General features: G+C 40.9%; 1 protein-coding gene across 15 annotated transcripts in view; it reads left to right on the top strand.

The window, feature by feature from the left end:
• TEAD1 (TEA domain transcription factor 1) overlaps positions 1 to 23,321 on the top strand; it is a 142,851-nt gene that overhangs the window by 35,861 nt on the left and 83,669 nt on the right. For 10 of the 15 annotated variants that reach the window (XM_085224082.1, XM_085224087.1, XM_085224083.1 and 7 more), the window contains one exon: positions 15,800 to 16,053. In XM_085224082.1, coding sequence (XP_085080208.1) covers positions 15,906 to 16,053 — 148 coding nt within the window. In that variant the 5' untranslated portion in view covers positions 15,800 to 15,905. Of the gene's footprint in view, positions 1 to 15,799; positions 16,054 to 23,321 lie in introns of those variants that run through there. The other 5 variants (XM_085224089.1, XM_085224088.1, XM_085224086.1 and 2 more) reach the window with 1 other exon arrangement.

Here is a 23,321-nt window from a genome sequence, read left to right as displayed (position 1 = left end):
AGACAGTATAGGCTTCTGGTGGGCAAACTGTATTGCTTAGCGTTTTGATATCCTTTTTTATCTGTCTGTAACATTCACCTGTGATTTTATGATCTCCCAGCTGGATTAATATGAGGTTATATAGGCACTTCATTTATGATGGCCTTTGAATGACACTGAACACGTGAGGAGGTTCAAAATGCCACCAGATGCATGTGCTGGGCTTGCATAAGCTTCAGTTCTTTGGTTTCAGATACGTGCTTATCTGTAAGCATGCATGACTTGAGCAAAGCTAAATTTCACATTTGCTTCTTCCGTACAGGTGATTGTCTATAGGGCCCTGAGTCTTTTGGGGCTCAGTTGTATGTCTTGCAAGTGGCCACTGTCACTACAGTGTACAAGATTCACAAGGATATGTCTGCAGCCGAGCCTGTGGTACATGAGTTACATGAAATTGCTTCTATCTGGTTAAAAATTGTTACCTGTTTGTGTTAAATTTCCTGATGCAAAGCAGAACAGCTCATAATGTTCACCCTCCATCTGCTGTCATTTATAATTAGACTGTAAACTCCTCAGAGCAAGAGCTTGCTGTTCCTCTGTGCACCTACAGTGCCAAACACTCTGGGGCCTTGATGTTAGTTGAGTTGCCATTAATAATAAATAGAGAGTAAAAGGAGAATGTGTAAATGCATCCAAACGTGTAGTGGCGCTTTTAAGTATAATTGTTATCGCTGGAAATCTCTGCATGGCTGGCAGCTGGGCTGCGCTTCCAGAGTCCCTGAGTAATTGGGATTTGCATGTTCTGCTGGTCTGCAGAGGGGTGCTGCCTAGCGTACCGACACAGGAGCACGGGGCATGGCTACCACAAAGGGAAGGCAAACTGGGCGCTTTGCCTTTGGCCCGCTCTTTGTGAGACTTAAGGATGCCCAAGCTCTTTAGATGAGGATCTGGCCCAAGGTTAAGTAACTTTCAGTGGTTAACCTGTAAAGGCTGAGAGAGTCTGCAGGGTGCATGCACACCTGGGGGCTGTGCACGGGACTGTGTAGCAACCACGGTGCTGCAGGGTGCTGGTGCAGGAACTGCAGCTGGGAGCAGGCTCCCACAGGTACTTATCTTGTCTCACCTACTAATTTGTTGCGATCAGTCCTCGGCATTTGCGTGTTCTCTGCTTTGTTTCCATCTGGCTTTGATTATTTATTTGGATTGTTTTATATTTGCAGTAATATTTGTTCTAGTAGGCTTTTTCCTTGCCAGTTTTAGAAGCAGCAGTACCAATTCGGAAAGCAGGATATTTGGGGCTTGTGACTGACTGTATTCATGTAACTCAAGCCATTACTGTTCATGGTGTTATCGCTGTAAATACTGGAGATGAGTAATTTGGGTAGAGTCTATCGGAGAACCTTGTTACAGATGGCTAATGGTGTGCTGTTGTGACTGTGAGCGGTGCTGCCTCAACTGAGAATTTCTTAACATTCTTTTTTTTTATTTATTATTTTTTAAATTTTTAATTTTTACCCTTCAGATGTGTGGGGGTTTTTTTGTTTGTTTGTTTGTTTTCCCCCCCTCAGTAAATTCTTCCCTTACATTCTTGTTGTGAGAATTCTTTAATTTCATGTTCCCAGAAAAATGGTGTTTTAGTTTGAGTCAGCTATGAGGAGAGGTGGAAAAATGTGGAGTGAGAATAAGAATCATTTAGTAATTGCAGCTGTGGAACAGAAATAAATCAAGATAGTAAAAAGGTGAGTTTGAGAGGGAAAAAAAATTGAAGAGTTTGTTACATGGTTGTTAAATCCAACTATTGAATTGCAGTGGCGGTGTCCAAAAATATATATTACCTTTCCTTTTAAAAAGATAAATGTATTAGTAAAACAGCATGTAATAAAGAATATTCCATGCATAACAGAAATAAAACCACCTTTGATCTCTGACAACAAATGTACTTGTAAAAGCAACAGTCATGTTGATCTAAAATTTCACACACTTATCAACGATTGCATCTGTCTGTGGTGCAGTGACATTAAGCCAGGAAGCGCTGTTCAGAAAACAATTCAAAAGTAAAAAATAAATGTCCTTGGATTTAAATCATGCATGTTTCTCTACCAAGAACCAAGTTTACTTCTACTATAGTGTTCATCAACAATTTTTTTTCTTATGCTTTTAAATAAAATGTTTTAAAAAGTCATTTGAGGAAGCTAACTACTAGTCTAAGAAGAAAGCCGAAGTACTTGCATTTCTCTGGGTCATTTCCTGGCTCATTCCCTTTCTGGATCATTCTTTTTTGCGTGGGTCCCTCACTCACTTTTCTTCATGCTTATTCAGTGGTAAAACAAAAAGTACTCAAATGAAATACATTTGCCTAGGATTTTCAAGGATTTTAATGGCAAAGTAGAAAAAGGCCTGCTTGATTTTGAAGGGAGTGGATCGTAGCCTGATTGAACTTCTAAGCACAGGATATCATGCAAATGCATAAGGCATCACATAGAAGGGCTTAAATAACCATGTAGCTAGTCAGCATCTTAAGTAGGAGAAGACTCAAGAGGACTGTAATACTTGAAGTGTTCGTTTCGTAACAGGCACCACTAGCAGGATTGATATTATTTAGATGTCTCAGACCAGAGTTTTTTCTGACTGAATAGTAACGTTTGAAGTCAGCTATCACCATAAGCCATCCTTAACCTAATTTGAAAGGTAATGGAGAAGCCATGCTACAAGTGTTCAATTTTCCCAATGACAAAAGGATTCACTGAGTTAATGGAACTTTTGTGAATCATCAACATTATGAAAGACAGGTAATTTTAAAGAGCAAATGTGATTTATTGTAATTTAGACATTTGAATAGTCTGTTAATATTTTTCTGAGCTTGACAAAACATTTTTGTATAAAACTGAGTGCATGCAACGAATATTTACCATATGCTGTGGTAAACTGCATATACATACTCATTTTGATACACATTTTGATACTGTGTGAAATGCTTGTGTTAGGAGCCCAGCTTTTGCAAGGTGTTCTTGACCACTCTGGGCAGAGAGACATTTTGTCATGGAAGGCATTACGAGAATTTTATTGTATCATCTCCTCTGGGAAATCTGTAAAAGTGAATGTATTTTCATACTTGCTGCAAAACTCTTTCCTGAAAACCTCAGGTAGGATGTTAAAGCTATATCAATACCATCGAGAAACTTCCTTTGTCTTTCTTTCAGAGAACTTGCAACTTCAATAACATTGTTCCTAGCAAGGTATTTGTTGGGCAGAAGACTGAGCTGTGCTGCAGTGCTTGTGCAATTCCAGGAGTAGCATGGGCCACATGCTGCCAGCACAACCACTTCAGGTCTCCTCGAACCTGATTGGAGTCTTAGCAAAAAGCAAGCACTGCAGTCAGTTATAGTAGGCAGTTTACATCACCTTGGTGACAGCATCACTTTGCCAGCTTAGATGATCTGGGCACCATTTTCTCAGAGAAGGCTGACCAGGAATGAGGCTGTCACAAGTGAATGACAGGGCAGCCCCTGGGCCCACAGCATGCAGGCATCTGAGTGCATAGCAGCAGTTCCAGCACTGGAAAAAGGAGAAAACATGACCAGGTGTTGGAGCAATTGCTCACACAGAGCTGAAACAAGCAAGTATGTTCCCTTTTTGTATCTCGCTTGCCAGAGGACTGATGGAGGTCCTGAGGGGAGAGCAGTTTGAGACAACACATGTCTGTGAGCTTCCTTTCTATTTCTTCCTTTCTATTTCTGTAATTTGCTCTGAGTTTCTCACATTGCTTTGGACAGATTCTTGAAAACCCGTTTGTGCTCATTTCCTACCCCCTTCTGCATTTGTCAGGGGTAGTTGCCAGTCCCAGACTGGTGAGCAGTGAAAATCTTCATGCTAGTCATGTGAGTCTGATGCTCCCCTTCCAAGAAACAGCACCAGCTATGGTGTGACACAAGTGTGAGTGTGGTGGTGAAAAATGGCAGGGGTCTGCTAAGGTCAGGTACAGACCTGTTCCCACATGTCCAGCCAACCCAGGGAAACCCTGGTGTCCTGGTCTCTGTCTCTTCAAAAGGCATCCCATATGCTTTGTCAGGGCAGCTTGTGAGAGGCACTTGGGTCTGCTGACAGAGCGGGACATAATGAGATTTTGGATGTGCAGGGTGTTCTTCAAGCAGAGAGAGAGGCAGCTGATGATTGCCCATGAAACTGACTGGTGAGTAGAGGGAAGGGCTGCTGTGGGAGAAATGACGTGTGCTGTGAAATTGGTGTTTCTGTTAGATTCAAGATCTTTAAAGTTCAGTTATGAGCATTAGTTGCCAGGCTTTGTACTTTTTGTTTGGGTCTTTATACGTATGTTTTATTTTCTGCTACCTGGACTGCGTCATCTCTTTGCCTGCATCCAGTGAAATCGCAATTTTGATGGTTGCCAGCAAAGTTATTTTTGTGGAAAATTGACATCTCCTGAAGCAAGGAGTTGAAATAGACTGGAAACATAAGTCAGAGCTTAAGACAGAAATTGCTTCCTCAACAGGTGATAACAACAAGAGAAGTACAGAATAACCACATAACTATTATATTGGGCTTTGAAAATGCTATTGCTGGTCATTGTAGACTTACTTATGTTTAGCAATTAAAGTTTGCCACAGTCTGGGATTGTATCGTTGTCTCAGCAGGGGAGTATTTTCTGCTTCTTTCTAGAAGTTGCAAGTCCTGCTCTATAAAAGCTGCCTTACTTCTCAAGAGAATTTGAGATGTTAGAAATAAATTTTTTGTTATGGACAAAATGCAAGCTATAGATCTGCCATTATCCATAGCAGACAGTCACACTGACAAAGTGAAGCTGACTGATGGTGTTGAAGACAAGTATGAGATGGAAAAAAATAGTTGAAGCGCAAGTGCTGTACTAATAGTGCTCATTTCCTTACACAAGAGGCTTCCTTTGCACCACATAGATAAACAGCTCACACTTAAAATGTAATTTGGCAGGTAATTTGCTCATAAAACTAATGTTAGTAGTTGGAAAACAAAAATTAATTTTGACAGCTCCTGCCCTTGCAAACAAAATCATTACTGTGATTTCTTTCTATACACAAAAACACAAGGTAGGGTTTCTAGTATTGGCTTGTGATGTAGGCAAGTCAGTGTACAAGTTGGGACTAGTTAACATCCTAAGGTAGGACCCCAAGTTTCATCTGATCTCACATTCTGGTTTCTGAAATGTCTCTATATTTAGAGTTAGTGAGAACAAGGCTAGGAACCTGGGATGAAATCCTAGCCTTGCTGAGGTCTGTGGTGCTGTGATCTTTCTCTTTCTCTTTCTCCTTCTCCTTCTTCTCCTCCTCCTCCTCCTCCTCCTCTTTCTCCTTCTCCTTTCTCTCTTCTCTCTCTTCTCTCTCTTCTCTCTCTTCTCTCTCTTCTCTCTCTTCTCTCTTCTCTCTTTTTCTTTGCCCTCCCCTCCCCTCCACGTTTTTTCCTTTCCTCCTTTCTTCCTTTTTTTTTTCTCTTGTGACTGTCCTGTTGCCAGAATACCACAGACTTTCCCAAAGTGCGCCTCCCAGTATTATCTCTCCTCTGCTTCCAGGCTCCTCCAGGGCTGATAGGCAGTGCCTTACTCCAGCCAAAACAATTGCTAATGGAGACATGAAGAGCTTTATTAAACTGGGAGTGATTATTTGTATGTTTAAAATGGCTTTGTGCTAGCGAGATCAGAGCCCAGGGCTGTGTTTCAGTAGTAACACCAAAGTAGAGTTAAACTGTTTTCTCTTGGTTCTATTAGGTATCATTCAGGTGAGCATAAAGCATCTACACGGTTCTGTTTTTAACTGCCAGGAACAGGTAGCTACTTCAAAGACTGATACAGCTTATAAATAATGCTTGACAGTGTTTCTTAATTTGTAAAAATGAATTTTAGCTAAGATTTAGCCCTTCCAACATAGGTTTGAGAAAGCATGTGTGTGCCTTTGTAGTTACATAAAGAAGTGTTTGTATGACATCTGCAAAGTAGAGCATAAGCAGACTTAAAGGGATGGAAGGCGCCAGCCGCTGGAATCCAGGGGTGTATTTGGCCAGTTGGGTGTTGCAGGCGTTAGTCGCAAAGCTTGCCTTTTTCTTGCTTCAGAAATGGAGGGCCCTTCTTCAAATCTGTATAAGAAAGGGTTAATCTTGTGGCTATCTCTTGTTTAAACAAACACACCTGAGTAAATGAATGAACCTTATATTACTGTGCCTGTTTTGTACCTTTTTAACAGAATACTTAAATCATTATATAAAATATTTTTTATATAGACTAAAGTCTTATGTTACATACAAACCAGTCAGACGTTGGACCACCCTTCAAATAGCATTGGTTTTCCCTTTCCTGACTGAACTTACACTAAGTTGTTCAAGCAGGTGGCTTTCTGTCACTTTTCCCACCTCACTCCTAACCCAGAGCTGTTAGAGTGAACACTTGTGTTTTTGCAGCCATTGTGGAAAAAATACTTTCATCCAAAAACAAGTTAATCAAGAAAGAGGAACATCTGATATTGGAGCAGAAAACTGGTTGCTTATATATCAGGAGTAAAATAAGAGAGCCGCGAGCATGAAGGATTGGAGCTCATTTTGCACGTCTTTGTGATGTGGCCAAATAAATGCCAGTAAAACCAGAAGGACTTAGGGGAATAGGGAGAATGAAGAGTTTCAGGGCTATGTCTAGACAGAATAGCTTGCTGCCAGGTCTGTCCTGTGTATGAGCAGTCGGTCATATGTGGTCCCAGCAGGAAGCTGGTAACATATTAGAGATCAAGGATTTACCTTACTCTAATACTTACAATACTTGGTATGTGGTATTAATAGTTCCAGTTTAGCTTTTGGGGTGAAAAGCTGTCATGCTTAAGGATGCTGCGGGAAAGCAGTTTCAGCAAATTACAGGGAAGAGACTGCACGTATGAAAGCCATTGACTGTGCGTTTACATCCTTTGTGTACTCTGAGGTCCATGGGATTGGAACAGTGGCAAAATTAAATGCACAAAATAGCCAGCTCTAAAGGTGTGCAGGCACCTGTGTCTGTGTCACTGACACACTGATAACACTGGAGTTATCTGTATGGAAGGACGGGGAGATACGAACACTACCAAGAGCTGAAGGAAGGCCAGTGTCTGTTTTCTTTGGAAAAGTTTTAGACTAGTTCATAATTTGTGCAGTCACTTGGAAGGTACAGAGGCTCTGTGAAGACTGAATCCCTGAGCCTCCTTTGGGTGTCAGAGACTTCAAGGAATAATTAGACTGTTGTTAGAATAAAGTATGAATTGTATTTATTTATTTATTTAATCAGTCTTGTATCTATTAAAACCAGTTATCCTGATAGATACATATGCTAGTTTTTATTCTTCTGTTTGCACACACGGGCAACAGGATGAATTATAGCAAACAACCAAACACCTGCTCTGTAAACATGACCCAAGTGAAGTAGTGACTGCAGACCTTGCCCTAAGGGACTATATTGTGGCCTCTATTTGCAGGTCTTGGGGCTGGAGAGCTTTTTTCTGCAACAAACAAGGCAGTCCAGGGCCTCATATTTTCAGTGCCAAAGAGTTACCCTTTGGACAGCCTGAGCCATTCCACTTGCCCCAGGACCCTCCATCACAGAGCATTCTTCTGAATGCTGCATAATTGGTAGATGGGTGAAGTATTAACAATCTGCTTCATGGTACAGCAGCTCTTGCTATAGAAAAAGCACAGCTGGAATACAGCTATGCACAGTGGTACGCTGTTGCCATTTACAAGCCGTGCCTGTCAGGTGACGGTAGGTGCACAATCTGCTCCTGCTGCTGAATGCAGTGCTGGCTTGCTGCACAGCCACCTCCTTCAGTCGCAAGAAGGATGCTTTCTCTTTCTGAGTGCTGGTAAATATTTTATCCTTTCCTTTGCTTCATGTTGGTAATTAGCAAAAGCAAGTCAGACGCAGTTCTCACTGTTCTTCATTCTGCTGAGTGCCAAGTTGAATTTAGAATAATCTTTTTTGGTTAGTACCACAATGCGGTATTTGAGCTGAGTTAAATCCCAGGAACACCCTTGTAATTGAAACCAACTGGGCATAAATGAGGACTTGCACCTAGTATGAATGTGACTGCTTTGGTGTCACACAGGGAAGGAATTGTTTCTTGAACAGCTGTGACTGTAATGAGATTGGGATTCACAACTGGCATGTTAAGATTCACCTACCCACTAGCTTGTTAGCACTAACTTGTTAATCAGTGCAGCTCACGAATCACAAGCCACGTGCAGCCCCTAACAAAGCACCATGAGCTCTGAGTTGCTGAACACTGTCTGGATGTGGGTGGGTTGAAGCTGACGCTGCCTGTGTGAGAGGTCCTGCAGAGCAGGATGACACCATAGCAGCAGCTGACAGAGCCATGGAGTGTGGGGAACTCACAGGCAGAGTCTGGTTGTTTGCCCACTGAGGAGGTGTACTGTTTTATTCAGCAATAGTTTTATATTAATAAAAACAGCTTTTGAAAACAAACATTAGTGGTATTAAATACTCTTTTCAGTTGCATAAGGAGTGCAGAGAGATGAAAGTGGTTTGCAAAGGGAAGAATTCCCGTGTATGAACATCGGCCCATTCTGTTCTTAGTAATCTGTTTCTAGAAGCAAACAATGAGCAATTCAAGGAGAATGCCAAGTTTCTTTTAAGAAACTGTTCATATAATCCTTATTTCACATATGTGTCTGTATGCTGCCTAATCTTGCAAATCTAAATAATATTATGTTGAGTAAGTTTCCTCACATCTTTCCAGATGAGCAGGATGCACTCTCAGCAACGTTTCTGATGCTGCAGAGCTGGGAGGAGTGGCTGACACACCAGAAGACTGTGGTGTCATTCAACAAGACCTAGACAGACTAGCAAGTTGGGCAGAGAGGAGCCTGATCAAGTTCTACTAGAGCAAGTGTAGAGTCCTGCACTTGGAGAGGAATAACTGCATGTGTTGGTACAGGTTAGGGGCTGACCCGCTGGAGAGCAGCCCAACAGAATAGGACCTAGGTGTCCTGGTGTGCAACAGGTTGGCCATGAGCCAGCAGTGTGCCCATGTGGCCAGGAAGACCAATGTGATCTTGGGGTGCATCACAGAGAGCATGGCCAGCAGGTAGAGAGGGGTGGTCCTCGTCCTGAGCACTGCCTTGGTGAGGCCACAGCTGGAATACTGTGTCCAGTTCTGGGCTCTCCAGTTCAAAAAAGACAGGGATCTCCTAGGATTCCAGCACAGTGCCATAAAGATGATTAAGAGCCTGGAACATCTGCTGTATAAGGAGAGGTTGAGACACCTGGGACTCTTCAGTCTGGAGAAGACTGAAAAGTGATCTCATCACCGTTTATAAATATCTAAAGTGTGGGAGTCGAGTGGATGGGGCCAGACTCTTTTTCAGTGGTGTGCAGTGATCGAACAAGGGACAACAGGCAAAAAATTAATGATAGGAAATTCCATACAAACATGAGAAGGAACTACTTAACTGTGAGAGTGATGGAGCACTGGAACAGGCTGCATAGAGGGTCATGGACTCTGCTTCTCTGGAGATATTAAAGGCTGGTTGTTTTCCTATGTAACCTGCTCTGTGGAACCTGCTTTAGCAGGAGGTTGGACTTCATGATTTCTACAGGTCCCTCCCAGCCTTTGCAGTCCTGTGATTCTGTATGATTCTGTATGAAACGATCTCTTTATTGGTTAGGTCATGTGGTTTTGGTATTTTGCACATTGGCTTGGCACTGTCTGTCTTCCTGCTGCTTTTCTGCATAACTCTGAGCACTGTAGCCAAAGGGAGGAAAGTAATGCTTCAATTCCCTTGCTGAATAACGTGCTTGATTCGGAAAAAATCCTGGTGCTCTTTTCTGCAGGTGCTCTATAGCTGTTGGTGATTCAATTGATTATGTTGTTCCCCCACAGATCTCAAAGATCCCAAAGAAACACCTAAAAGTCGCAAGTTGTGTTGTATGCTAAGTGTGAAATGGGAATTTAAGTTAGTTCAGATATGCAGGATTAGTACATTTGATAGGAAGAATTAGGAAGTGTCATTGGACGCAATTGTTTGATGGCAAAAAAAAGCCCAGCATCTGAATTTCTTCTGGCAGTATTCATACAGACAGAGAAAAACTCTTCTTTCCAATGGCAGAAACAAGTGGCTGAATTAGTCTGGCTGAGTTTTAAAGGAATGCTTTATCCTGGAAATAGGCTTCTTCTCTCTCTGGGTGCTTGTTTATTTCTTAGAGGAAATAACTGCTGATGAGTAGAGCTTGTAACATAAACGCAATGAAGTCATTTTGAGCTAATGATTTTGCCATCGAATGCTCTGTAAATGATTTAAGTTTTAATTCATTTACATTTTATTTTACTGTTATATCCTTTCCTCATAAAACTAAATTAAATATAAAATTGCTTAAGTATATAAATATAGTTTCCTTGAGAGTCATGCCATTTGAATGCCTCAGAGACTCAGAGGAATCCATACGTGCTTAAATATTATAGTTAGGATATTCAGAATATGAATTTATTTTAAAATAAAAAGTTAATCTTTTACTTAAAAAAAAAAAAAAAGGCTTAATCATATTGCTTGACTTGCATAAATACCACAAAGATACTTTTACTGGCAATGTAGAAACTTCAGTTTGGTTTTGTTTGGAAAAAAAGAAGTTCAACAACTGCTTCAATCAACACAGCTTCAGCCTGTGGGAAGTCTCCAACCTAAACTTCTTTTCCTGGGGTGCTCTGTTAGGGAGTCGGAAGCAGTTTTCTGTATCCCCTTGGAGATGCCATGAGAAGAGCTGCTTTTCTGCTTCACTGTTAACCTTTTCCTTATTTGAAAATGGTTATCTTCTCACATCAGTCTTCTCTAAATTCAAACAAACCCAATTCCTTTCCTGTTAGGTCATGCTTTCTAGATCTGATAGCTTTCTTCCCCTGGATCCTCTCCAACAGTTCTTTCCTGAAGTCTTAGCAATCCAGCTGTGGATTTGCATTGCTGAACAAAGCAGAAGAAAATCCCATGGGCCTGTTACTTTTCAAGCCTTAGGAGAGAATTTGTCATCTGCAAATTTAGAATTAGTTGGTTTTTACTCATCTGCTCATTATTGTCTATGTTTATAAAAAACTTGTTGGATTCCCAATCCCATTGTTTTTGTAGAGCTGAAGCAAAGATGAAGTTGTTCCCAAATAAAAAGTATTCTTAGAAGCGTAATTAACCATTTCAGCTATTGAAATCTTTTTATCAAGGATCAATTTCTAAAACAAATCTGTTTTAGAAATATTGGACCAGTTAACGTTCTTTGGTATCCTTCTGAAGCTGGTGTGGGTAACTACACTGGTGCTTTCTCACCTGGAAACTCTTACAGATGGCACTGCAGGTTGTCTCACAACTACCTGAACTCGGTCCCCTTCAAGCAGACAGAATTTATAAGACCAAGGAGACACGACTGTTGGTTGCTTTGGAACTAAGGTCATGTGTTTGGTCTTGTATTTCTGCACGAGTACCTGCAGAATACAAAACGTCTTGCAGTGGCTGTGTATGTATGCAAGTGATTCCTCCATATAGGTACCATTCAGCACCTGTATACTGAAATTCAAGAAAATAAGTTAATTGAGTATGCAGGAAAAATGGTTTGATGTGTGCAGGATGTTAGAAAATAAGATTCAGCTCAGATGACTGTTGAAAACAAAGTTTGTGTGTTACTGCTTCATTGCATAAGTACTGAAAGACATGAAACATACCGAGGTCTTAAATCTGCGCTTGTCCTACACTTCTGTGAAAAGCAATCTCAGCTGTTGGTCTGTGAGCAGCAATTTTCTGGGTGAGTTAAGGTCTACATTGTTCATAAAGTGAGTGCATCTGAGAATCTTCTATGCAACCAAATAAAGCATTCACTTGATAAGATGTTCCAGACTGCTGTTTGGTTTTGGTTAAATTCGTTGGTTTGATCTGCTCTGTAGCTATTCTTCTGAGTTTCACTTTTTCAACCATGTAAGTAGTCTTGTACCTCATGAAGCTGTATTAAATGGGTATTTCTTATAAAAACATATTTAGAGAATAGTTTTTGCTTTGCTAAATAGAAAATGCCATGTTGTTTGGGAGGGAAACATACCTCTGTCACCTGTAGCAATAAGTGTCTTAATAACTACAGGAGCAAGAGGAACAACAGAGATGCTTGGAATTGGCTGAACTGGGTAGGATAGAAAGTAACCACAGAAAGATGTATTCTGAGTGGCAACTAAAGGAGCTTACCTGCAGGGAAAGTAACGGAGAGACATTGGCATTAAAAAGAAAACTGTGAAGAGAGACCTCTGGAAGCACAGCAGTGTGTCTTAAGCACTCTTAGAAAGGGCAAAAAGGTTAGCTGAAACATGGTGATGTTTTAAAATTGTTACTATTGTTTTGGTTGGTGGTGGTTTTCCAGGGTGCATGCAGGTGTTTCAGTTTTGCTAAGAGGAAATACAAGCATGAAATTGCCTCTAACAAAGTTAACATAAAGCAAATATAGAACTCTTCAGCCTGATGTGCCCTGTGCAGAAAAGGAAAATTTTTGGTTGGTTGTTTATGTTAATTGCCTCCAGGAAATTAACTCTCCCTCCAATAGAACTTGGTATTATGAGGCTTGAAGTTTTATATTATTAAGTTAATATAAGAAAGATTTTTTTTTTTTTTTTAATTGGACTGGAAGTCCATATTTCTTCCAGGAGATTTATAGCTAGTTAGAAATGTGCAACAAAGCTCTTCTATTGACAGCTTGTATTATTTTTTATAATCATGTTGAACTGCAGCATAATAGGTCTGAAATTTTTCATCGCAGTTGGATCTTTAGAATTCAAGCTAAGGACAAGGTGGAATTGCCTTTTGATATGTTGAGCTGGGCTGGAAGTGATTAAATGAGTAGCTCATTATTTTCCTGCAGTAAGAGGGAGCCATTTAGTGGCTGCAGTACCAGGTTTTCTCGGTCCTTTAGCTTGATGTTCAGTGTCAGTGTTTACCAAAATGGAGATGGCTAAAAAGAACCTTTGGAGCAGAAGAGGATTTTTAGGGGGGAGATTGCTCTCAACCCATATCATACAGAGATTCTGGAAGAAACATTCACTTTGTTTTAGAGGCTGCTACAGTAGCTACTAATACCTCAAGATTATATCCAAGTAGGTAAAAAGGGATGAGAAGGGAAAAGATAGCACAGTGGTGAAAATTCACCAGTAAATGCAATACAAGATCTAACATGAATATCAAGTAACAATTACTTTTGAGCCTCTCTGTTTCCCTTGTATGCATTTTAATTATTATTTTGGCATAATATAATAACAAGGGTTGGTTTATAGGGTGATAGTAAGACTTGGGGCTATGACTGTGGCAGATTTTGTAAGGAGAGCACTGCTGAGCTGCATGTGCTGCCAGTGGCTGTGCTGCGCGTTGCAGGATGCGGTGCCCATGACTAAGAATGGGAAGGATTTCCTTCCCAGTCACCTTCAAGGAGCTGACCAGGTAAACTATCCTGCTCTGTGCTGCTTTCTGGCGAAACGCTGAGCTGTGGTCTTGAGCATGTGAGGTCAATAAAATCTCCTGTAGCCCTTTTCCTGTGCACTGTATCAGTAAAACTGAAAGCCTGCTATTTATCCTAGTCACCATGTAATTACTTGTCGTTTACAAAAAAATCCCCCTGTATTTGAAGACTTAAGTAGAAATGATCATTTTTGTCAGTTCTTGGCCATTACTGTTGTGCTTCTGTTTCAGCAACAAGGTTTAAATATTACGAGGGTTTAGTCAAGCTTTCAGCCTTCTGCAAATTGTAAAAGACAGTACTTCAGTGTTTTACAAATATTTCCATCTCCCTCTTTGCAGCGAGTGCTCTTTGGACAATAAGTGGAGCATTTGAGCAGACTTTCCGCTTGCACCTCATTTGTGCATAGCTCCCTGTGAATCCATCTGCTGCCTCATTATCAGTTTATCAGGCATTCAAGACGTTGTGGTCAGCCGTGAGGTTACTGATGGGTAGGGAACAATGTTGTCCTAAGCTGTGCTGAGATGTTCAAACCAATGCTAAGTTCAGGAATGCCTCCTTGGGGAAAAAAAAAAAAAAAAAAAAAAAAAAAAAAAAGGCTGTGCAAGTAGGGGAAGTAAAGCTCTAGAGAGAGTTAATCTCACATGTGCTCCTACTTCCGGGTTCCTACAAGAGCCCAGGGCAGTGGAAATACCCAAGCTTTAGGAGTTGGACTGGTAACGGCAGTTAGTGAGATGAGATGAGACTACTCCCAGTTTCTGCTGATGTTTTTTTTTTTTGTTTGTTTGTTTTTGTGTTTCGTTTTGTTTTTGTTTTGTTTTGTTTGCATGGCCCCATGGCCTCTGATAGACCAGACTGTGAGGCTTCAAATATCCAGTGACTGGCTGATTGGCGAACAAATTTCTTCTGTCAGAGTTCTTGAGCTCAGGTGTTTCATCAGAGCTGCTGCAGCCTCCAACTTCCCCTTTTCTTCCATCAGCTGTTTGCTGTTCTGCTGCTTTTCACCTGTTGGTTTAGGCCTCTCCTTCCTTGCCTGGCCCTTCTGAGCAAGCTGTAGCCATCAGTAGCCACATTCCAGTCATGGGAATCATCCCACCAGGTTTCAGTGACTGAACTACATCATGATTTTCCAGTAGCACGGGGGCTTCCAGCTCCTCCTGTTTGTTTCTCAAGCTGCATGCGTTGGTGTAGAGGCATTTCAGCTGGGCAGCTGGTCTTGTCACCTTCTTAGAGGATAACTCCTTAATTCCTTTGGTATTTACCTTTAGTCTCCCTGTTGTCTTCATCATCATAAGACGCAACAGGTTGAAGGCCTCTCCCCAGCACCATGTCCCTTTAACTTAGCAGTGCTATCCTGCACCTTGTTGTGGGCAGGCTCTGTCACCCCCTTTCCCCTTCAAACCTAGGTTAAAGCCCTGTCAATGAACCTAGATCCCCTTATTATCCAGGTGGATCCTATTAGCAGCCATCAGGCCAGGTACCAAGTAAACTGCCCCATGGTTGGAAAAGCCAAAATTCCTGCATTGTCAGTAGCCTCTTAGCCATGTATTTGTAGATGGGTTTTCCTGGTCTTCTCAGAATCCCTTCCTGATGGGATAAAAGAAAACACCACTTGTACTCTGGCACTGTCCATTAATCACCCTGTTATTTTATATATGGTTGGGATGTTTTAAAGTGTTCAGGGAACTAACTGGATTTTTAAGTGCATGTGCAACATATGCATGTGTGTTTTAACACTTCCTTCCATTTAGATCAGTTAGAGTCACCAAAATTCTTCTTTTTTGAATATAAAGCTGTGTTGTGCTTAGACATGTCGAGCCAAATCTGTTCCTGGTGTTATTTCACTGGCCGGACGAAGAATTGCACCAGAGATAAATTTGGTCTGGTACAGCAGCTTTTTTGCCTGGAGCAAATCTTTATAGCGGAGTTGTATTTCTCTCAAAAAATCTGAAAGGAACACTGACAAGATCTGCAGCTCTGGTGGTGTGAGCAGGTGCAGCGATATTAAATTATTTCTTATTAAATAGATTCAGCATCTTGAAGCTTGTAATTTTGTTTTGCTATGATTCTGTGACAGAGACCTCTTAAAACAGGCAAAATGCGCATCTTGTAATTCCTTTTAAAGATTTTTGTTCTCACATAGTTTGTGTTCTGGTTGTATTATTAATTTGGGTAACATCAGAGAAGTAGAATCCAATTATGTTGTACTTTTCTGGGGTGCTTTCCATGCTAGCTTTATTCCCATTAAAGCTCAGCTGCTGTTAGTTAGAAGTAACCAGAAATGTTTTCCTGAAGTTCCATGCCCTTAATGCCTTGTGGGCTTGTCTGTTTGTTTTGTAGGTTTATTTCCTTTAAGACTCCAAGCGTAAGCTTGGAGACCCCAGCCATCACCATTGAGCCCAGCAGCTGGAGCGGCAGCGAGAGCCCTGCCGAAGACATTGAAAGAATGAGCGATTCTGCAGATAAGCCTATTGACAACGATGCAGAAGGTGTCTGGAGCCCTGACATAGAGCAGAGCTTTCAGGAGGCTCTAGCTATCTATCCACCATGTGGGAGGAGGAAAATCATCTTATCAGATGAAGGCAAAATGTATGGTAAGTGGTGCTCAGTTAGCCTTTGGAAATAATTGTCCCTGTACGAGCCATAAGGGCCAGCTTGTTTTTACATGCCGTTCCTGGCTCTGATTTTGGCAATTACAGAGTAAATCTTGATGAAATCAAGTTGAGAGACCTCCACTGGGTTGATGTATGCTGGCACTTGGAAGCAATGTTAGTACATAACTGTGTCCTTAATGAATACTATAATTTGCGTAGAATGTTTAAAAGAAACTTCTAAATGTGTCATTCCTTGAGCACAGAAAATACTTAAGCATTTTTCTTTTTTTTTTTAATAAGTGGTGCAGAAATAGAAATGGGGAATATGGTGGCAGAATCATGTGGCAAAACACGCAATGTTAAATTGCAAAGTGATCAAGTTCTTGTCATGCTCAGAATCCTCTTGACAGACAAGGCAAGTTAGGGGTGCTTTTGTGCCTTTCATTATATTTTTCCCTCCTTTTTTCAGCACAGACTGCTATAAATCAGATGACATGGTGACAGTGTTCCATAAAGACACGCTCCTGTGACTGATGCTGACATCTGCACACACTAGCCATAGCTGTGTTGCTCTCATCCCTCTCAACGAAGCTCTCTTGCTCCCAAGGCTTGGCTGCCTTTTCTTTTCCATTTTGCAAACTTTTCTTTGTGGGCTGCAGAATGTCCCTCTGGCCCCTTGCCCTGCAGCAGCTGCCAATGGTGGCCGTGCCCTGGAGGAGCCAGGGAGAGGTGACCTCGCTCCCTACCTGGCTGTGTGTCCCGAGGCAGGCAGGGGGCCACAGGCGCAGCCCTGAGCAGATGGTGCTGCAGCTGCCACCAGCTGTGCCCCTGCAACCCCCCTGCATGAGGTCATGGAAACAGGGACACTGCTGCTGCCTCCGGCTCTTTGGGGGCCGGCAGCAGGACCGGCTCCCCCAGCCGCCCTTTGCAGCTGCCATGTGACCCTGGTGGCCACACGAGATGTCGGGTCTGGAAAAAGCCAGTTGTGATGAAGCATCTCAGCTGCCCGTGGCAGAAAGTTGCTGGGTCTCAGTTTCCTGCCTGGGTGTTTGCTTTTTTTGTTCTTTTTTTTCCCTGTTTTTTTTTTTTTTCTTTTTCTTTTTTTCCTCTTTTTCGCCTCAGAATAGGGGAATATAATTTCTCTTGTCCTGTGTCCCTCCCTTCCCCCACAGTAATTTCTGCTTGTTTTGATTGCATTTTGTTGTTATTCTCCTTTTGCAATGAGATGATTTTCTTAATTAGAAGGTTGTTCTCTTTCTAGGGGGGCATAAGCATGTATATACAAACAAGCTTATTGTGTATTTATGCTCAGAAGCTCTACTTAGATTTGAACAGCCTCATCAGTTCTAATAAGGGTGGCTGCATTTTCTTAAATCAGGATTCACAGCAGTCACTCCTCAAATCTGATTTATGGTGTTCTAAAGCATTCTTTGTGACATGGTATAAATTAAAGAAATTAACATATTTCTCTATTCACGTTGACAGTCACTGATTTAACTTAATGGTTCTTTAATACCGAACCTTAACATTCGTTAAATTATATATACATAGGAAACTATTTATGCATATCTAATTGCTGATTACTTTTGCTAGCTAATAATACCATAAACATATATGCGTGTCTCATTTATTTATGCTCATTCTAAATCAAATCATGTTTGCTTTCAATCAGAAAAAGGAAGTGTGTGTATTATGCCGAAAGCTTGACTTGGAGCATTGTCCTGGTCAGAAAAAAATGTGTTAAGAAGTGTGGGATCCTGAATTAGTAGAATTTACATGCTAACTTTGCAATGGATGAACTCATGTTTTCATTCTCCAAGCTAAGTAACTGCTTTGTAGTGCTGGAGGATTTATTGAAACCATGCTAGGTTTCTGAGGACTTTATAATAGAGTCTTATGGCCATGAGAGCATAATTGTTCTCCAAGGATTTTGAAATCAAAACAGTGTAAGTGTTTTAGATTCTGTGTGGCATAATGAAAATAATTTAATGCCTTTTAGTGGCATACCAAGTTTATTTCATTTACAAGAGAGACGATGCAATATCTCTAAGCTTCCATAGTGTTGGGGGATATTGTAATGTCAGTAACTCGTGAACCATGTAAGACAAAAGGTCAAGAGAGCACCACTTCATTTTCTGACTGAAATTGCCTTTAGATGTAGCCACTAGAACAAATATGATCTCTACGGAGGCAAGTACAATGATCACTCTGTGTGGATTAAGTTAAGCAATTGTACTTCTTTTCCTTTGGAGATGAGCAGGGAGTTTGCTTGAAGAAGCATTGTAAGTCTTTGCCTTTAATTTAATGAGAGCTTTGTGACATTCGTGTAACCAGAAGCTGGAGTTTCTTTGCTGTTCTTTGTGGTGGTTGGAAACACAATGGTGGATATCCCTCACCTCCCCAGCAGCATTAGCTGTCCTGCATTTGTACTTTTCTCAAATTGTTGGTCTTTTGCTGTTGGCAGTTCGGTTACCCGTAGCAATTCCTGTGAACTCACTTGTTGGCAGGGTATTTGCCTGTGCTTGTCTTTGCTCCTGGGAGAGTGCTTTGGAAAAGATTAGAAGAATGAGAACTGCTGTGAAATGCAGCCATACTTCTACCCTTGGTGTTATACTGAAAACACTGGAGTTACAGTGGGAATGGGTTTGGCCAAGGTGCATTTTCCTCTTTTTTGAAGAGTTGCCATATCTAGATGCAGCTTCAGTGCAGCTATAGGGACAGTGCCAATGTAATGTACATTGCCAGTAAGTGCAGTGCCCGCAGATGTGCGCTGCTAACTTAGCCTTGAGGTAGCAAAGACAGCTTTTGCCTTTAAGACAAGGAAGTAGGTGGATGTTATTTGCATTGGATGTGTTTAGCTGTGCAACAGAACTGCTTAAGAGAGCATTAATGATTACTTAAGAAGGAAGCTCTGTAATGTGTTTAGTTGCTTTACAAAGAGCACTAAGTGCTATTTAAGGCAAGAAGGTGCATAGCAGCCTTTCAAAACTGTTGTATATATTTATTAGGTCATGGATAAAATCTCTTGGCTTGAATTACCATGATAGTTAAGGAAAAATGATACTTTCATAAAAATTTATATTCAGATGATAAGACTTACGTGCAATGAGTAATAATAGTCATTTCAAAGTACCTTGTATAAACTGAATATTGAACTTGAGCTGATGCCTCCGCAAGAGAAATCCAGTTCTGTGGCTTATTTGATTCTGTTGGTAAATGCTATCACTAGGTGTCTGAGTTTTTGTTAGGAAAATGCAAGGTGACTAGCTTTATGAAGAAAACAGTAACATGTTACAAATTATTTTTACTATTGGCTTTTAATTTTAAAAGTTCCATACAAGTTATTGTCTCTATAAAGACATCAGTACCTTATAAAGTTTCCACGGTATTAATTATATTTGAATGTGAATAAGGTATTTGGAATGATGAAATACCAGATGTGAGGTATCAGGTTGCACATTTATTCATCTGTTACTGCAGTGGTTTTACAGCAATAGGCTCTTTTTGGTTTTCTTTCCTCTTTTTTTTTGGTCTCACAGCAGCGTACACAAAAAGCACTGGAGATAGGGCTTCTGTTATGAAATTTACTATTTGGGTTTCTTAGATTGTAAACAAGTCTGTCTAGAAACATTCCTGCAATCCTTTGATTGCACTCTACATTAAATCATCGCACAGTGCATGCATGAAGGCAGGCTACAAGCGTGCGCTGAGCAATCGGCAGCCAACTAAAGATGAAGAGAATGAAGGCACTAAGATATGATGTCTGTTTGAAAAGTTACTACTTAAATTGCTCATACTATGAACAAGTCTGCCTATAAGGATTTCTGTAATCCAGTAGTGTTCTTGTAGTATTATGCTGTGTTTGCAAGAAGGCAGGAGATGCTTGTGGGAGATGAGCAGTTGGCACTTCTGCCATTAGTAATGAAGGGTATGGGGCTTGCTTGTTGTCTAGGATTTCTGGAATGTGGGGGAACAAGATTTAATTTTTTTTTTTGACTTTCAAGAGTAAGTTGTCAACAGCTGAGCCTTGGCAGAATGGAGATTCTTTATAGCCCACCACTGCCATAAGTGGTTATTCTCGTGAAAAAATTAAGTGGGACTGTAAGAGCTGTGCATGATAAGGGTATTGACTCCTACCTGGGGAGTGGGTGGATGAGAGCAGGCTATGGGAAGCATTGTGTCTGAAAGTGTGAGTAATGCTGTGCAAGGTCCGTGGCACTCCGTTTGGCTGTGTTGGTTCAGGAGAATGATTGTTCCAAAGGAAATCGGAAGTAATACTGGCAAGTTTTGCTGAAAAATTATGCACTTAAAGGAGCAGAACATCCTTTGGAAATGCCTTCTAGCACTTTGCTTTCTTTGTTCTCTGTACCAAGCATCTTGTTTTCAGTCATCGATTTAAAGATGGAATTACAGAAAGTTATAACTATCCTGCTCATGGGAGACAGCATCAAGTAAACTGTACGAATGGTACTCAAGTTCTCTAGTGTTCAGTGGGTACCCTTGTATAGAGGAGTTACTAGCAGCATTAGTTCTTGCCTGGAACTAAGTGGAAGCTGCAAGGACAGGTTCAGATCAGGCCTTTACACACTTAAGAGTCATTAAATGTCTATTCCTATTCAAATGATTATTCTAAACGGAGCAAGAGGATGTTTTTCCTTTTTAACATTGTTCTTCTAGTAAAACCCCTGTTCAGAAATGATGCATGTTAGAATGAGACCACTGATGTAATGCCACCTCCCTAGAACATCCAGGATCTGTTTAGAAGATTGTCTAGTATGATTTATACTAGTTCATTTTTCCTCCAGCTCTGATTTCACAAGATGAACTTGTGATCCTGTAATTGCAGAGGCATAGTTTTGCAGCCTTAAGTAGGCTTTTTCCACTAGGGAGGTAGGTAAAACAGCCTTGATTAGATTGTTTTAGTGTGTTAGTTGATTATGTAGTACTGAACGCTTAAGAAAGTTGGAAATCCTACACGTAAATAGCATAAAAGAGAATATACTCGTTTCTTTGAGCTAATTTCTTACAGAACTGTGATTGCACTATGCGTGACAGAGTGTAATATCACCTGTTTCAGACAACCTGGGGACAGTTTGAATTGGACAAGTGAGACTCCCAACACATTTAGGGTTTATAATAGTCTGTTAGGTTTGGAATCCTTTTCATTACATTGTTATGAAGTTATGGTAGAAGTATCTCCTCTTTTACCAACTTCAAGTGCCAGCTGAATTATCTTGCACAATTCTAGGAGGATCCCATTGATCCATATCTCCTATAAAGTGCTTATATGAGGGTGTGGAATCTGTGCTATATTCCTGTCACACACTACTGTTCTGAGCGTGTTTATAGAAGCAGAAGATGTAGGAAACTGTAGAAACTGTTATTTTTATATAGAGAGAAAACTTGGATGGTGCAGGGAACACTTTTCTTGGCCAAGTAACAAAAGAGAAATGGTTGAAAATTGGCCCCTGCACCACCACCATGGTGACTTTACCAGTATCCAAGAGCTGCTGGAATTGGAGACTTCTGGCCGGCTGTTCAAGGCAGGCAGAGCTGGGGCCACTGAGATGAGTGGTGAAAGCCAGGCATCCAAACCATGCTGGGAGGGAAACTTCATCCTAGCCTTCTCCCACTCCCCTAGTAGGTTTGCATATTATGGGTGTGATTACAAATAACATGATGGGGAACAAGAGGCAGTGGCAGCATGAAAAAATTCTTACAGCATCTTTGGCTTTCTGAAGATGTGCAGTTTCCCAGAGAAATTGGTTTATATCCTTCCCTACACCTCTCAGGAGCAAACCTGGATAACCGTTGGAGAGTAAATGCAATGGTTGTGACATGAGTCTTACACAATTCCCAGGGTGCCATGCTATTCAAAATTAATGTGTATCGTAACTGTGTCTTACAGGGATTTCCTCACAAATGCACGCAGGATTTTTTTTGTGATACCCTTGAGAAGCTGTAGTCATACCACTGTATGAATATTTTCTTATCCTACAAACAGTTTAATGTAGGACACTTGGCCTGGAAATCAGAGAGAAACACTCCAGTGTCTGGGCTTCCAGATGATTTTAGTCTGACCATATAGTTTAAAGAATTGGACGTTAATGGATAACAGTTTACAGACTTTTGGTGGAATAATGATTTAGCTAATAGAAAAAGCTTCCTCTGAAGCTTTTTTTGCTTTTGTTCTAGGCAGACTAAAAATTTTACAGTGGATGATCAAAGCACCTGTTTTTGTGAGCAAAAATGACACAAATTAGGTGAAGGAGAAGAGAGATGAGCATAAATATGCTAATACTATGTCATGAATGCTCTTTTAAATGCAGGGAAGTAGCATGATTTGTTGGACACATTGTACAAGAGATAACAAAGCATCCTGGATACACGAGGAAATAGAAATCCCAAGAGAGAATTGCATACCATGGGAGTTGCTGGGGATGTCAATCAAACACCATTGCAGTGTTACGTACAGAGGGATCAAATAAGCACTGTTAATAGAAATTGTGGTCAACGCACACATTCTCTACTGTGAGAAGTCAGCGTCACTATCGCAACTGCTTAATTACAGCCTTTCTACAACAGCCATCTCCATCTAGGTCAGGCCTCCTGAGGATTTTCCTGGATATAGGTAAATTTTATACTTTGGCTGAGGTCTCTCTAGCTCATTCTGGAAGAAAAAAAAATGACAAGAGAAATCCAGAAAAGAGAAATCTTGTGTAATCACACAATCTGAAAAATGGCAAGAGAAATCCAGAAAAGAGAAATCTTGTGTAATCACAGAATCTGGTGGAATTTAGGAACTTTCCTAAATTTTATAGTTAGCACAAAATTTGGCCGACTTTTGTAAGAGGGCACTAAGTCTGCCAGAGGTTACCATATGTATAATGCATCAAAACAGATCTGAAGATGAACCCAATTATGTGGTTGTACTCCTCGGAATAAATAAGGTGGGGGCCCAGGTACGCAGCAGTGCAATTAGCTCAGGCTGAATGCTGGGTTTTCTGCAGTACAGGCAGCAAACTCGATGTCTGACAGTTCTGGGGAGGGTGGCATGGGATATACACAGGTGGGTGTTAGAGAGCACATTCCAGTAATCTATGTGAAATTAAGTGAGCTAGATTACACTAAATTCGCATTTCATGCTTATTTGCCTGAAGTTGCTTATATGTTAACATCAGCTGTGTTTCGCTAGCATAGAAAAGAAGAGCATTACTTAAATAGAAGTTATAGCTTAAGTTGTTAGCAGTACTGTGAGTGGTAGGGAA

This window comes from Meleagris gallopavo, chromosome 5 (genome assembly GCF_905368555.1).
Source record: "Meleagris gallopavo chromosome 5, MGAL_WU_HG_1.1, whole genome shotgun sequence".
NCBI classification, from domain to species: Eukaryota; Metazoa; Chordata; class Aves; order Galliformes; family Phasianidae; genus Meleagris; species Meleagris gallopavo.
This window is presented reverse-complemented; position numbering and strand designations above follow the sequence as displayed.